The sequence below is a fragment of the Clinocottus analis genome, unplaced genomic scaffold (genome assembly GCF_023055335.1).
Source record: "Clinocottus analis isolate CAN_PGR_092001 unplaced genomic scaffold, fCliAna1.0.p SCAF_12, whole genome shotgun sequence".
NCBI classification, from domain to species: Eukaryota; Metazoa; Chordata; class Actinopteri; order Perciformes; family Cottidae; genus Clinocottus; species Clinocottus analis.
Genome location: NW_027175843.1, coordinates 6,458,421 through 6,475,339, shown reverse-complemented (window position 1 = coordinate 6,475,339; position 16,919 = coordinate 6,458,421). Strand labels below are relative to the sequence as shown.

Sequence of the window (16,919 nt, the reverse complement as noted above, 5' to 3'; positions counted from 1 at the left end):
GTGCAGAGCACTGTTTGCAGAGTTTTTTTTATCCCAAAGCCATCGGTCCGCCTCCTCGACCAGTCACCACTAAATCCCCACACGGGACCTCTAAACACACATCCAACTGACAAACATGAGTGCTCTTCATTAAACAAGAGTTTCTTCCATCCATCTCTTTCATAAAGACCAGGACTCAGACCAGATCACTGCAGCTGATAGCTCATTATCCACTCTGAGCGACCTCTTTCCTTTTTCAAACTTTTACTGGCTACCTTGATATCTTTTTAACAAGCCTTACTAGAGCACAGTAGAAATATTAGCACCAATTTGACTTTAGTTTTGTTGCTTCTGCGATGCTGATTATACAACTTTACCTCACCAGGAGCGGTTTAGCTACGTGTGCCCAGATCTAGTCAAAGAATTCAACAAGTACGACACAGACAGCTCCAAGTGGATCAAGCAGTACACCGGCATCAACTCCGTCAGCAAGAAGGAGTTCACCATCGACGTGGGCTACGAGCGCTTCCTGGGGCCCGAGATCTTCTTCCACCCAGAAGTCAGTGCAGTGCTCATCAGCTAAACTGTGTGTGTGTGTGTGTGTGTGTGTGTGTGTGTGTGTGTGTGTGTGTGTGTGTGTGTGTGTGTGTGTGTGTGTGTGTGTGTGTGTACGTACACTGCAGCTGTTTATGTGCACACACAGTCTCTGAGCTTCAGGGCATTTTATTGCACATTGGTGCAGACGGCGCACAGTATAACACGTCGTCTTTCTTTTCTCACCGTCCCAGTTTGCCAACCCCGACTTCACCCAGCCCATCTCTGAGGTGGTGGACGAGGTCATTCAGAACTGTCCCATTGACGTCAGACGTCCTCTGTACAAGGTAAGCTGGCGCTCGCCTTGAAGACAGCACATTCAATAAGACCTGCTTTGACTTGAAATGAAATGATGACCTCATTTCTTATGTGACATTCAGACTTATCGGTCCCCTGATTCAGTGGTTTGTAAGATTTGTAACTTCACTTTGTTTTGCAATTAGTGAGTACGTGCAGTTTTTAACATTTAAAAAAAAAAGGGAACCTTGTAACAATAAAAAATTTTTTTTTAAAAAAACATACACTTTTATTAATCCCTTTGGGGAAATAGACAATGGACTCCATCTCCATCCAGAGTATAGCGTGCAGCTGCAATGATCTTTCTTTTCTTTTTCACCCATATGACCTTCGATTTCACTGGACGCAGTTATGGTAAACGGTGAAGATGTTCTCGTCGTTTGTCCAACAATTGAATGGCGTTTGTAACCTTTTCCACTGAAGTGAAAGACCAGACTTTGGTGGCTTTTCTGTCCAGTGGCAAAGGAGCTTTACGTAATAGTTTTAGCTTGTATTCAAATGACGATTTGGGGCTTTGTGTCCGAGTCTCGACTCAGACCGATAATGTGGTGTCAGGGTGCCCAGCCCGCTGTACTTTCTTCCTGGCTGAGTATAGCCTTGCGCTCCAGACTGGCTGTCCACCAGCCGGCTGCAGGCGGCAGGCACTGGGTGCTTCTTATCCACAGCCCCGTCATCCCCTCCGCCCTCTCTCCCACAGAACGTTGTCCTGTCGGGAGGCTCCACCATGTTCAGGGACTTCGGGCGCCGTCTGCAGAGAGACCTGAAGAGATCGGTTGACGCCCGGCTGAAGATGAGCGAGGAGCTGAGTGGAGGCAAGCTCAAGGTGAGAGCACACTTCATTGCTACGCAACAGAGATCGATACCGACTGACACAATTACTGCATGAGAAGTGAAACTGAGGGAAGAAAAAGGTCTGTCTTTACTACAATTATTGTTGGCACAGATGTGTATTGAATGTAGATTAGTTTATTTCAATTGCAAATGTATTAAGTACAAACCCAGGCGGGCGTCTTCAAATGGAATGCAGTTGAATTGTTTCACCTTCAGGGAAGAAGTTAGTTTCTCCCGCCTCCTCCTTTCTTGGTCAAGCTGTGAAGGCAGTACCTGTGACTCATCTCGGTGAGAATGTCAGCCAGCCTGAAGCGGAGCTGACTGGCATCTGTGACTCCTCCTCAGGCATGGACGAAGCAGCTGGTGAATGTAACTAATCCCAGTCCAACAGAGAAGCATGCTGAAATGTACCAAGTAATGCAAGCAGGGTTTGTCTCCATCAAAGAACAGATACGACGTCTGTCCCAAAAGCTCACAGACATGGACGAAAATACACTTCAGGGATCTGTGCTCGTGTCCAAGCCCTCAGTGTGTATGTAGGCTACACATGAGCATTTTATGATGAAACGAGTCATTTTAGAATGTTCCAGTAAAGATTTGCTCTGATAGTTTGATTTTCTTTAATAGTTTGAATTTCTTTAATATTCAGATGTCGGCCATGTTGCCCGTAGAATTGTGATATTAGTATTTATTCAACCAGATAAGTCAAATGGAAACTGGTTCTCAATTACGATGAGGACGTGGTTAAAAAAGCAGCAGCAAGAGGGGAAGTCGATCCGAGACAAAATAAAACAACTCACACAATACGTACGATATATAAAACAACAGTGTTCCCTAAGAAGCAGATTCAGAAGCAGCGATCTATGATAATATTTCAGCTGGTGCAAGTTTAAAAAAAACACACACCAGTTTTGTTTGTCATGTTTTTCTTGTCACAGCAGGGCTCCTTCTGCAGCTGCATTTGGTTGTGTTGAGTCCTTGAACTACTTTGTTGTTGTAATTGTGAATTATGTATTGCAGAGACAGATTGTGCTCTGCCGTAATGAACACATGTTGACGATGTCTCTGAAACATGCACACTTTCCTCATGCCATGTCTTCAGAAGCCCCGCCTCTGATCACTGACCCCAGCTCTTGTCTGTGTCCTCTGCAGCCCAAACCAATCGATGTCCAAGTCATCACTCATCACATGCAGAGATATGCGGTGTGGTTCGGTGGATCGATGTTGGCATCCACTGTGAGTATTTCAAACATGTACTCGCACTTGTTCCCCATCATGAGAGGAGGATGATATCTGCTTTTAGATGCACAGACATGATGGCCGCCATCTGGTGTGACACAGAGGGGCGTGCACTGCTTTGGTTCAGTCCTTCTTTTCTGTGCAATTAGTTTTCATTGTGTGGAAATGAATGCTGTGGGTGGTGTTGGCATTTCTTCTCTTCCGCTTGATGAGCTATTTGTGTGAGCGAAGCAGATCATTTTACCAGCATGAAATATGACTGAGCAAAGGTTTCTGATGGATGATTCACAAGAGGCTAATCGTTGTCTTATGGAGATTCTTGTTCTCAAGATTCTGTTAAAGGAGACTTTATGCTCTATATATCAAATAATATACTGTGTATATCTTCTGGTTCTTCTTTATAATCATCATCTGAGGGGTTTCATTTAAACATTATTCCACCAAGAATGTACATTGGCAGTACAAGAGCCTGGTGTGGTCATTTGCTAAAGCTAAAGATTACGCTGTAAAGAAAATGCAAACGGTATATGCTGCTGTGTTCTCCATGGCAACAGTGGCCAAAGGCGTTGGAGTGCTGGGAGCCGTCCTCCGTGACAGGATCGTGACATAATCCAGGTGTTTGATTGTGAATGGTGTTAATTGGTAATATTTCTGGACCCGTCACACGACTCAACATGGTGGTCATGAAGGAGGCGAGAAACATACAGCTAACGTTTCAGTTTGACTTGAAAGTTTATCCATCTGATGGAAGATCTCTCTGGGAAGATGAGCGCCTTTTCCTGGCAGACACAGTTTGTTCAGAAAACAAAGAAAACAACATCACCTGTGGAAAATAGATATGCAAATATATGCATATAACTTTTTTGAATGATTTGTTTTATATTTTTTTGTGTTCTCACCTTCATTTGCCATCGGTTCTTCCACAGCCGGAGTTCTACCAGGTCTGCCACACCAAGAAAGACTACGAAGAGATCGGGCCCAGCATCTGCCGCCACAACCCTGTGTTTGGAGTCATGTCCTAATCTGGACCTCCAAAAGTCTCGTGGGGTAGGGGTGTAAAAAGACGGGCTCAGGAGGCGGGACGTGTGCGTCTGTGCTTTTTCATTACTTGTTCAGCTATGGATGTGTGGGACGAGAAGGCGATCCAGAATATAGAGAGGAAAAACAAAAGAGACCAGACCGAACGCAGGCGGGCTGGAAATGTATTGTGAATGTTCCCTTTTCAAATTAGTTTTTATTAATATTATTATAATTTTTTGTCAAAATGAGGGAAAATGGTTTGTAAGCCAAAACGGTTTTAAGAACATATCTGGGTCTTTTGAGCAACATGCAGTGAGCGACGATGATGACTTAAGAAGATGGTGTTGGTGGAGGCCTAGCGTGATGAGAAAAACATGAATAGTTCATTCATGACACCAGAAGATATTATTTATGTTTATAAAACATGAGTCCAGACGAGATCCGATGACTCTTGAGATCATTGACGAGTTTAGAACATATTATTGTCTCCTTTATTTTCCGCATATTATTCTCCAGCTTCAAATGCACACGTCTGTGTATCACGGTAAGAGCTTGTTTATATTTCATACAAGAAGTTTTTTATATGTAAAACTTGGGAAATCAGGGGTAAAAAAAAAGAAAAAAAAGAATAGATGCCAGTATCATCAAGAGACTGTTTAAACCCACGATGCAGCTTTGATACACAGTATTTTCTTTAGTCTGGGTAGGTGTTCTCCTATTATTCCCCATATGTGTCATTGCCGTCTCCCCTTTAATTCTTCATTTAATACATTTGATTCACGACAATGTCAGGATGCCACCTCTGAGATGCAGGGAAAGAAACGAGAGGACTTACTGAGGTTATTAAGATGAAACTGAATGAGAACGACTGTCAGACCAGTATTGTTAGACTAGAATCTTTTTTTTGTTTTGTTTTTTATAATTAAATACCAAATTATTAAAATAATGGGATTTGTGTATTTAATGCCTTGCGACATTCAAATAAAGGCTCCAATTTGTTTCTAAATACTGGAGTATTGGTCCTTACTTAATGGTCCGTTTAATCTCTGCGCTTTTTCTCTTTTTATTAGGAATGCATTCACTGATGGATGTCACTGTTTTATCATTCTGTTGCATGTATACAATATAAGTGAAGTCTGAACATTTAACGAGGACAATCACACACAATTTAATTCACTTCAGGGGAAAAAAAAAATAGTTTGGTCCAGTTTGTTTGTGAGCTGGTTGATGGAAAATCTACTGGCTCTATTTCCACAACACGTGGTGGAGAGCTACACCCCGGACCAGGAGAAACCATTATGCTCTTTATTTTTCACCAGTGGAAACTGGAGGTTTTTCCTCTCAGAGTTTTAACAATCAAATTGTGTTTGGCATGCAGAAGATATTACAGGTTTTACACGGCCATGGAAAACCTGGAGAAGTCATTGAATTTCAAAATGGTTGTTTCCAGGCCCGGAGAAGTCCTCATAAAAATCCCAAAAGTTTTGTAGAAGTCATGTAAATGTGTTATATTCATATGTTTTTTTGTTCGTTTACGGTGAGTTTGAAATAATTAATATGCTTTTAAAAGAAAGATGCTCAAAATATAAGCAGGCATACATATAGGCACCTATATAAATGTTTATTCTTTTAATTAAACTAGTATCTCTCATTTGTGTCATTTAATACTGTATACCATATGCTTTGGAATAGTTAGTTTAAATACTACATTTCATCACTTTGTCATGTATACATTGAGATTTCACTAACTGTTTGGTCATGGAAATTTGGTTTAAAGTCATGGAAATGTCATGGAAATCAATCGGTCAAAATGTGTATGAACCCTGACATTAACATGCAGTTCCTATTGTGACCGCTAGATGTCACTATCACCACACAGCTGCCAGTCCACAGGAAGCGCCGGGTAAACTCTATCCATCGCATCCCATCGTCATCATCATCATCGGGTTTAATCTCCAGGACTTTCAGGCTGTCCTCTCTGAAACTCGTGCACAAGCACAGGGATGTAATCTACCTCTCGGGTGTCACCTGTGTGTCCCGTCCGTGACAGTTCAGGAACACTTCTCTCAGGTCTGCTTCAGCTGAGTCACTCAGAGGTTGGCAGACCTTTCTTTTTGTTTTCGTTATCTGAACCATTTCAAGATGGGCAAATCTGTGCAGGCAATTCAGCCCACTTTCCGGTCAACTCTTGGGGAAATGAAAATCAACAATAACACGAAAAAGAACGACATGTAACTTCCCATCTGAACAACAGTGATCACAGAATTGCAAGAAAGGAAAAGAACATTATTTGTCCTCAGAACACTTTCTCTGAAAATAGATTCATGAAATGCAAGCGGCCTCCAAAAAGCCACAATAAGTAAAAATAAATTCCGAGGCACAGTTTTATCTTGAAATTTCCAAACCAACCAATAGGACCAAGCTCAGTGTCCCCAACGCTACATCCATGTAGCTCATCAAGATGCTAACAGTTAATCGAAAATTACTGGAACATTTTGTTTATGCCGGTGTTGTTTTTCTTTTTGAATTCTTCCCTAAACTGTCAGCAGCGGTCCTGTTAGCGTCGTGGTGCAACACTCGGACTAATATGATCAAAGACAGACATTAGGATTGGTTAAGACCTGGACACCGCTAACACGCTCAGGGACAAACGCACAACACATAATTATATTCTACAACTAGAAGAACATATATTGCAAAGTGTTACAATACTATAAGAGCAACCGCTGTCAGATGGATGTACAGAATCAAGACCGAGATACACTTCAGCCAATGGGACTCAACAAGGATTTTGATCTTGGTGTTATGGTGATCTTGGTGCTCTCAGCACCCCACACAGCACCCTAAGGAGGCGGTGCTTCCACTACCAGGGTGTGCACAGGTGCCATACATTCATTGGAATGTGGTTTGTTTGTTCACCTGCTGATCCCTGTACTGCTCTGGTGAAGGTCCTTCAGCCTGATTCAAAGCGCAGATATCTTTTTCATCAGGTTGGACTCGTGTAAAACAACCCTACAGATTGATTGATAGATCTCTCTCTCTCTCTCTCTCTCTCTCTCTCTCTCTCTCTCTCTCTCTCTCTCTCTCTCTCTCTCTCTCTCTCTCTCTCTCTCTCTCTCTCTCTCTCTCTCTCTCTCTCTCTCTCTCTCTCTCTCCCTCTCTCTCTCTCTCTCTCTCTCTCATATATCAATCCTATATGGAAGTAATGTTCAACCGGTGCAACGAGGATGTACGGACACCAACACGCTCTGCTCAGAAAGACATGACTCCATTGTATCTTTATAGTTGTTTGCTGCAATATTAACGTTCAGAATGTTAAACACAGCTCAACAAAGTCTTGTTTTCAACATTTTGATCTCGGACGTATGAATGACAAAAGTACTTGTAGGCGACAGCCTCATCTAAATGGAGGGGGACTGTCGCCCCCGCACAGGTAATCGCTTCTGACTGAAAGTCAAACAGTATGGCACCACACCAAATAGAAATCTGCATTTAAACAGGGTCAGGAAGTCTATTTGAGAAAGAAAGAAAAAAAGCTGGCACGTGGGCAATTGTTTTTGTGTGACATTGTTTTCAGCAGCCAAGGATGAATCAAGCATTTGACACCTTTAACTTGACAGAGGTTTGTACATTTTATTGAAATGTTCCAGGCTCTTCTAAATTGTTCCATGTCGAGGAGGATTACATAAGCTACACTCTAGTTTCTATATTAACACATCATTCCATAACATAGTTCTGAAGTTCTCTAAATTTAAATATCCCTTATATCTCTATTCTCAGAAAACTCCATGCATGAAGTTCTTAATTTGTTCAACAGGAGTCACTCTCTTCTCTCTGAACCGCCATGACTTTTGTACCTCTGCATGAACGTGCGACCTGCACACAGGTCGTGTGGGTCTTTACGCCACACGGTAAGCAGCGAGATGCTCACACGGCTCAGTGACTGTCAAGGCATCCACTGAGCGTCTTCATACTCTTTCATGTGGGTGAAAGGTCTCAGGAGGGGGAGGAATTAATGCCCCCAGACCAAGGCCGTGTGCAAAATGAGGTGCAGGCACCGTCCGAAAAGGAGGTTAAATACTTATATGTCGAAGTGGTTTGATCAATTGGACGGGGCATTTCCTTTTGAAAGCTAAATTGCCATCGCTTTCACTCCACACAGCCAATGTCCACATTCATTGGGAGGGTAATGACACATACAGTGCAGTGATTGCTGGTCATTCTGCACGGTAGAAGAAAGTATTATGTTTTTTCTTCAATAACAGACCAGAAATCAGAATTTGGCTCACTTGAGTGAGCGTCAATCACAGGATGAAGGCTGCCACACTTTGTGAATGTTGGCTGCTGTAATATTGAGGCATACATTAAGCCTCAGACATGACTGTTACTGCTTTGTTTCTTTTAGCTCATGCGATATACAGAAACAGGGAAAATGTACCATATATCTTGCAACGGATGTGTTTTATATTGTTACTTTTCATACGATATATGTGTGGCAATGCATAGCATACAGTTTTTAAATACATAATAAACAAAATCCAATCAGTTTGGTGTAAAACAAAGGCAGCCAAGGTGCGAGTGTAACTGGAAAGGTCAATTTATTTGGAAGAAAAAGGAACAGCGACAAGGCTTCAGTATCTTGCTTGTCAGCCAATTCCTAAATATGTGCAGCGAATATAATGATGCTCACCACAAAGTCAAGTGGAAGCTGATTTTTTTGCCCTCGTACATTTTCAACATCAAATAACATAAATCTGAACCAACATTCTTGGCCTGTACTATGGTACATGACATGCTTACTTATTATCTGGTGATTGGATAATGCTTAACTTTAAAGGTATTTTATTTTAATAAACAGTCTAATATATAATGATCACATCACACTATTTGTACCTATGGAGAAAAAGAGAGTGTTATATGTTTATTCAGTTTTAAATTCAGTTTATTTTGGATGGCCCAAATAAAAAAATTAAAAATTTGCTTCGGAGGGCTTTACAATCTGTACAAATAACACCCCTGTCCTGGGACCTCACATCGGATCAGTAAACACTGCCCTAACTAAACCCTTCAGGAGAGCAACAGAGGAGGATCCCTCTCCACGGATGGACATTCAATAAATATGAAAAACAAAATTAATATAATGAGTAGTAGGCATGGACCACGATCCAAATAATCTCAATCCATGTCAACAGAAGGAGGAAGAGAGGACGGGCATCAGCAGCGCCATGGCAGGAGGCGGGATCAGCTCCAGACAGCCACGATTTATGGAAACTTGAGGCGAGGAAGCAGGTTCCTGGAAAGAAGTAGAGAAAGAACAGGAGAAGAGGACAGGAGAGAAATAAGAAGAGAAGAGGAGTGAGAGGAGCTCAGTGTATCCTAAGATATCCCCAGCAGTCTAAGCCTATAGCAGCATATAGGGGCTAGACCAGCCCTGAGCCAGCCCTAGAGCCCTAACTATAAGCTCTATCAAAGAGGAAAGTCTTTAGTCTACTCTTCAATGAGGTGACCGTGCCTGCCTCCCAGACTGAAAGTGGAAGCTTGTTTCACAGAAGAGGAGCTTGATGTTCAGTATGTTGTATTGATTGCATATTCAGTTGTTGACTTCCAGAACATATTTATTAGTAATGCACTAACTGGACCCTCTCTGCTTTCCATTAGTATTTCATTAGATAGGCAATAGGAAATCAGTAGGAAGTCACACAACTGTAAAATCAAATTTCACCCTGTATTGTTTATTTTAAGATCAAGACAGAAAAAGTGCAGTGGTGGACCCATGATCTATTGTTGTTTGGTGAGTCCTCATATACTGTCCCTCCCGTTAATGGACTTCTGGAGGACGCGTCTCATTCATTTGTACGTTTAGGAAACACGGGATACGCAGCTGCATATACATATAGGATATTAATCTTTACTTCACTGGAAGATTTTACTTTTTTTCATCAAATAAATTTCATATAACTAATTATTGTACTTATTAATCTGACAAAAAGCTTTACATTCTGCCTTAACATTTAAGAAAAATATTCCTAATAACAGAAAAATGGCATTTGTTTTTGTCAAATAAAAGTGAGATTTTCAAACATATCAAACAGAAAAACAAACTATGATCTGCTGATTAACAACATTCCCTATTTAGTGTAATAATGCAATGTGCCACACAGGGCTCTATTTCAGTACACATCCAATCTTTATGTGGACTTTAAATGTTTTTTAGTAGGCCACACTGAAACGTTTTATTTTCCTGCCAGACTTTCCTCTTGACTTCCTTTCACAAAATCTAGAAATGAGAGAGATTCTGGAGAAATCTGGTCAAAATTATGTATATATTTTATTTCATACAAATATCCTATTAATGAACAGGCAGAATGTAGCAATGCCTTCAATGTGTTCATCATCTGTGTATTTTGTGTGCTAAATTTTGAGCTGGTAAAAAAAAGGGTGCTGGTTCTGGATCACCAACAGATTGAAGTCGCATGGTTCTGTTGGACGCCTTCTCTTTATCATCTAGCATAATTTATAACTATTCTTAGCAAAGTTGTATATTAAATGAAGAAATGAGAAAGTACATGCAAATGATTCCACTTTCTTTCCCTCGAGACACTCTCTCTCCGCAGCCCCTTTTGTACAGAGATCCCTCAGAACTGCTGCAGAAGACACATCATTACTAGATGACTTAATTGTGGGGATTTTGGTGAAGGCCATTTGAGCAACCCTTCTAGCTTCTTCAGTATCACCTTTTAAAAAGGCAGTAAATTGGAAAAGTCCCACAGAGCATGGAGAGATGTATTAATTTCTTTGTCCCATTTCTTCCATCAAGACCATTTTAAACAGCGTCAGGGATGTACAATAATGCTCTTTTATAATTGTGTAATAGCTAAACTTGCTTATTGCATCCCATGCAGCCCAGCATCCATCTCCTGCCATACATCTACCTCTTTCCAAGATTTGCTGAGACGAACCTGAGATTCAAGATCACTTATCGTTTGTATTCATTCTCTTTTTTCCTATTGAAATAAGCCATCATTTCCCTCTTATATGAGCCTTAAGGTCTCCCAACTTTATCTGTGGAACCACTGTTCAACATGAAGGACTTGTCAAGTTCCTCTTTGAGTAAGCTGTTATTTCCCATGTTCTGAAACATATATGATATGTTCAACCTCCAGCTGTTTTTCTTTACCCTGTCTGGCTGTATTGCTAACCCTTGCTGCACTGCGTGATCGGTCAGTGCTAGTTTCCTATTGAGCAGTTGGAGACACTCTTCACCAGACACTTGCTTATCAAAAAATGATCTATCCTTGAGATAGAATTATGAATATGGTTAATGAATATATATATATATATATATATATATATATATATATATATATATATATATATATATATATATATACATATATATATATATATATATATATACAATAGATATATATAAATATTCCGTTTCTCTCTCTCTTTCTTTCTCTCTCTCTCTCTCTCTCTCTCTCTCTCTCTCTCTCTCTCTCTCTCTCTCTCTCTCTCTCTCGTGGGTTGACAAGCCTTCATATATCCATCAATCCACTGTTCTTCATCAATAGTTGAATTGCCATCCATTCTTTTATTCTGAAACATGGCATAAATAATTAGATTTTTATCTTGGAGCCTTGATAGATCGGATGAAGAGAACTTCAGAGTTTGCTTTAAAGCGCAGTGCTTGAGGCAAATCCTTTGCCCTCTTTGGCTTTGATCCATTAGTAACATTTTTTTTGACTGTTAGTTGTGAATGCGGAAATCATAATTACACATTAGCTTTACATTAACTACAGACAGCATAGTGTCCTTATTTAGATTTCAAGGGCGTTGCAGGAATGGTATCTGTCAAAATGAATGTTGTCACACCAGAAAGGCTTTGCTTTTGTCTGATCTTACTACATGTCGATTTTCCTTCAGTAACTACAAAGGGCACGGTCAAGCCAAAGAGTGGAAGGAGGACATCAAGGTTGTTGGATTTTCTTTTCTTTTTCTTTTTTTTTATCATTTGGGGGCTGAACTTGGATGAGTCAGGAAAGATAGAGTCAGGGTAGAAGAGTGGAGATAAAAGTGGCTGAGGGTTGTATAGAAGTGGATAAGATAGAGTCCAGGAGGACGTATCAAGGAGACAGGCAGAGATGTGGAGGGTGATAGGAGTTTGAAGGAGGGATGGATGCTCTCCTTTTGCAGCTGAGAGCAATAAGGAGACAGGAAGAAAAGAGATGGCTTAGAGAGAGTCTGTCATATTCTCTTCATGGTTGCCTCTTTCATCTCTGTCAAGATTATCTCCTTATGAAAGTTGCAGATAATACTGATGCGGGGCGCCATAGAAAAACAAGATAAGCACAGATTCAAGTTGGTATAATGAATCTTAATGTGACCCCTAATGTGACTGCTGCAGTGCGAACCAACCCAAAAGACCATTAAAAAGAGAGTAATACTGTGAATGTAAACTTAATGGTGAATCTGGATCTAATGATACTGTAGCTCTCATGGTTTGCACCATTACTTCTAACGCTTAATTGTTCCCCACAACCTGTGTTCAATCGGCAAGGTAATACCCTTGGCAGCAAGATGCATTAGCATAAGGACGTTAAAATGTCTGGCTCGCGGTGGGAGATAGGGCGGAGGCGCTTTTCGAATGTCTCCAGGAGGTAGAGCGTCCGCCCTGCTCAGCTGGCAAATGGACACATTTAGGACATATGAGCAGATGGTCAAGCTGACCTTAGTGAGCAATTCCCAAAGCTAAAGCTGTGTTTTCCAAACAAAGGACATTATGGGATATCACTTTTCGACAGTATCTTGCAAAATAGGATTATTTGTCACAGAAATAAGTATCATCTGACTGTAATATGATGTGTAATATAACATTACTAGGCAGAGCTGGTGTTATTCAATGTTTCATTTTATTGTCCCATAAAAAGAATTTATTAGTATATAATTCAAATATTAATACCCAGATCTTCCGGTAAGCTTCTGCATTATCATGAGCACCCAAAGTGCCACAGTAGGAAAAGATGGAAAGTACTAAGAAACGGGCGAACGCATCGCTTGTTTTGGTTAAGTTCTTTTGCATCATGCTATTGTGCTGATAAAATCTTATACATCTTCACACACATGAAGAAAACAACACTCTGTGGAGCCAAGAAGCGTTTAGACCATTGTGGTACAAAATACATGGACCGGACCTCTCATAGAGAGTAGTTGCCTGGGTCCAGAGCTCAATCCGCTCACTTGTCCGAGTTGACAGGAATGAGTGTAAAGAGTTGACTATTCTGCATGCTGTCTATTTTTTTCTCAGGTAAAAGAGAAAATTATCTGTTTATTGTGTGGTGTCCACACATGTGTGAGCATGCAACAGTTCAAGGGCGCCAAGTAGGGGGTAGCCTGTATTTAACCCTAGCCAGACACTATGGACAGGAAGCTATCACATATGAAACACGTTTCATCCGATGTTATTGTGTACAACTCCAGCGTGTGTGTGCCCAACCCAAAACCTGTATGTGTTTATTCCAGCATTGTTTATTCCAGCATCGCAAAAAAACGTGTTGAAGCGTAATGCGGCAACTGCTGTTGGTTATAAAACAGACATACTGTCACAAATAGAGGATCCAATAGCCTTTTTTTCAGATATTAAAAAAAAAATGTCTGAAGTACCATACTGCTTCCAAAGTGGGTTATAACAGGTTGAATGTTAATTAGCAGCATTGAAGAGGTCAAGCAGTCAGCACTTTGATATGCAAGGTTTTAAAGTCACATCAGACAGATAATACTGCTCCAATTAGGCCCAATCATCTGTCCACAGTGCTCATTGATCATTGGCCAAAGAAATTGAAGAACTGTTAAAATGTTAATGTTAACTATCTCAAAAGCGAGTGTTTTTCTCTTCGGGTAATTGGCATGTGGCAAGGGAATCACCTTTGTAGCAATGTTTTCTCTGGCGATGCATTGACAGACTTGATCTCCCATATGTAAAACCTAGAACTAAAGGGGTCCTAGAAGTACAGTCTGATGAAACCTGGCTCGGCCTGGCAGACGCATGTTGCTGCTCGATTGTTGCATCTGGCAGATCAAAGTCGTTGCAACAACAACAAAAGCCTTTGACCCAGGTGACAGGTGTGATAAATAACCCTGCCTGTGACCCTGGGGATTCCTTTGAGGATGCTGCTTACAGCTAATAAGGTGTGAAGCGAGCTGCAGTGTTGCTGGCAGGGCAGAAGGATTCTAAAGCCCTGTGTGTCTCACAGACTGGTGCGGGGTTGTGAAACAAGTGTCAAAGGTTCAAAGGCTTGTATTGTGACCAGAGAGACGAGCGCAAGACAGCCGCCCTGATGAGCAATCTTCTCTGAGGAGGCTTCCCGGGAGATTGGGAGTGGTTGATGTGTTCTTGGTGTGAGGACGAAAAGCTGCGCAGCTGACACGGAGAAAACAGCAGCTGTGTTCAGGGCTTAAATGATTGGTCAATTCACCAACATCCCTGATCACCTGATCCTGAATGGTGAATCAGGTGATCAGGAATGCTGATCAGGAGATCACGTTTGATAGTGGATTATTAATACGACCCGTTTTTTTAAGAAAGTATGCCAACCATAAACTGAAGCAGCTTTTCTGTTGCTGTTTCCTATTTGATATTATTTACTTGCTTTGTGTTTGGGACTGTTGGTCAATCAAAATCTGCTATCTTTACTAAAGGGCATTGTAACCTAACCATAACCAATGTCATCCTCAGTCAAGTTGAAAAAAATCCTTTATTCTGCAATTATGTTTCCTCAAAATTGTATTCGTCAAAGTCATTTAGTAGTAGATGAATGTGATTTGTGGGAGACTAGGCTATACACATAGTTAACATGTTGCTTTTTCACTTTTAGGCTCATTGTGTTTACATACACATTTTTTGTGTTTCAAGAGAGCAATTCGACTTATTCTAAAAATGTCAATATGTGGATTTCTGTAGCACTGTCAAGCTTTTTGCTTATCTCAATACAAAAAGAGTAATTGAAATTTCAGAGTGTGTTTGAGAAACAGCATTATCTCTATGTCTTTGTCAAAATCATCTAATCTTTTTTTTTACATTGAGAGAGGGATGCTTCTTATCTGACTGCTGATGCAATTTTTGGAAGTTCATAGAAACTTGGTTGGACAGCGTGCATCCACTGGACCATTGTGGGTAGAACTCGTACAATTGTTTTGTGCTGATGCTATTTTGGATGGAAGCAACATCTTGATGATAGAAACAGAAAATATGTATGCACACACAGTGGGTCTTAATCAGAGAAAGCCAACGTGGAGAAACTCATACAAATGCTTACACACATCCATGCTACATGCTGCACATACATCTAGTTGTGTGTGTCTGCTGTCAGCCATGCACACACACAGGAATGGCATTGATGGAACATGAAAAGTGTGATTGATGTAAGTGTTAAACGTGTTACCGCCAGTAACCCATATCTTGAAAGTCATGGAAAATTGAACAGGGTTCGCCTGCCTTGTTCCATCCAAACAGGTCAGACTGGACTGCCCTTTTCATCTCAACTTTCCTCCACGTGTACCACGGCAGATGAGAACATCGAACAATGACTAGTGTTCAGATAAAAAGAGATTGCTCCCAGTTTGAAGGATTGCTTTTTGCTGGAAGTGATGTAATTCCAATGCTGGAATTCCAAGGAACTGACTATGCTATACACATAGTTTTGAATGTGTTATAGTGGTGGGGACCAAAACAGAGCTAAGAGTGAATATGATTTTGGACTTAAATTTGTTGAGTGGCCAGTAGCTTTTAATCAGTGCTAATGTCACTGTGTTGACTAGATGCGTAAATAGGCAGTAGAAGAAGTTAGTTATAACAACTTTATGTGGCAATAACATGCTGAAGTTGAGTTTACAACAATTGTTCAATTGTCCACAAGTGACCAAATAAATCAACTAATACCACTTTAAATCAAATTTCCTTTACAGAAACGAATAAAAAAATAATGCAAAGGGTAATTATATTTGGAGAAGATGACTAAAATAGATATTGCGACAATATGTCCATCGGCCAGGTAATCTGATGATGACAAAAGTATGATTGCACTACTTTTCAAGACTAGACTGAAGAAGAAAAGGGGATAAAACCTATTGCTGCAAGGGTGATTAAAAACTTTTACTTCTCCAAAAGCAACACCTACTATGAAGTCATGTCATTCAGTTTTCTAAACTATACATGTGACACAGCCACACAGGGCTGGAACTTCATACATCCTCTTTCTATTTATTTGTGCCTTGATTTATTTTAACATTATTGATAGATTGTGTGACGACCTGTTCTTTCCACTTGTCTAATATTACATATTAGGGTTTTTAGACGTTATAACCTTGGAGACACCAGAGAACAAAGTACTATTCGAATAGATTTGTTGACTCAAAGCACACAGCAGCTTTTTCTTTCTCTGATTATACCCAAATTGTGTAAAACGAAAAATATATTTATTAAATTCATTAGAAGGGCACCTCTGATTGTTTCTTCCAATAACCAGAAGTGGAGAAATGATTTCCCCACAGCTGCCGTTTCATAGTAATTGATCCTCGGTGACCTCTGTAATCTTGTTAAAGCTGCTGGTCATTTAGCAGTTTTAAAACCAAAAAGACAGTCTTCATCTCATCATCCAATTTTCTTATGGTCTGTCAGCAAAATGTGAATGAGTTATGGACTGAGGGGGTGAATTAAATCCTGTCACAAGGGGCAGACCAGTAAGACACAGCGGTTTGAGAAAGAAGGGACAATCAATTGTGGCTTCTTGCCAGAGATATGGGCTGTTTATTCAGAGAGAGAGGGGGAATAAGATAGGTCTCGAGATAGGCTGGAGGAGACACAAAACACTCTGAGGTAATCAGATTTTACCCACATTTCCATATGTGGAACCTCTTTCCAGGGAAAGACTTTAAGCCAGTGGCTTTTACCCGACTCTGCA

The 16,919-nt window shown here is 40.6% G+C and overlaps 1 protein-coding gene across 1 annotated transcript in view; it reads left to right on the top strand.

Moving 5' to 3' along the window:
* The window catches only part of LOC137782815 (actin-related protein 3-like), a 15,548-nt gene extending 10,582 nt beyond the window's left edge, over positions 1-4,966 (top strand). The window contains exons 8-12 of the mRNA XM_068572463.1: positions 365-538; positions 768-860; positions 1,568-1,693; positions 2,854-2,937; positions 3,867-4,966. Of these exons, the coding sequence (XP_068428564.1) occupies positions 365-538; positions 768-860; positions 1,568-1,693; positions 2,854-2,937; positions 3,867-3,962 (573 nt within the window). The 3' untranslated portion in view covers positions 3,963-4,966. The remainder of the gene's footprint in view (positions 1-364; positions 539-767; positions 861-1,567; positions 1,694-2,853; positions 2,938-3,866) is intronic.
* The last annotated feature ends 11,953 nt before the right edge of the window (positions 4,967-16,919 follow it).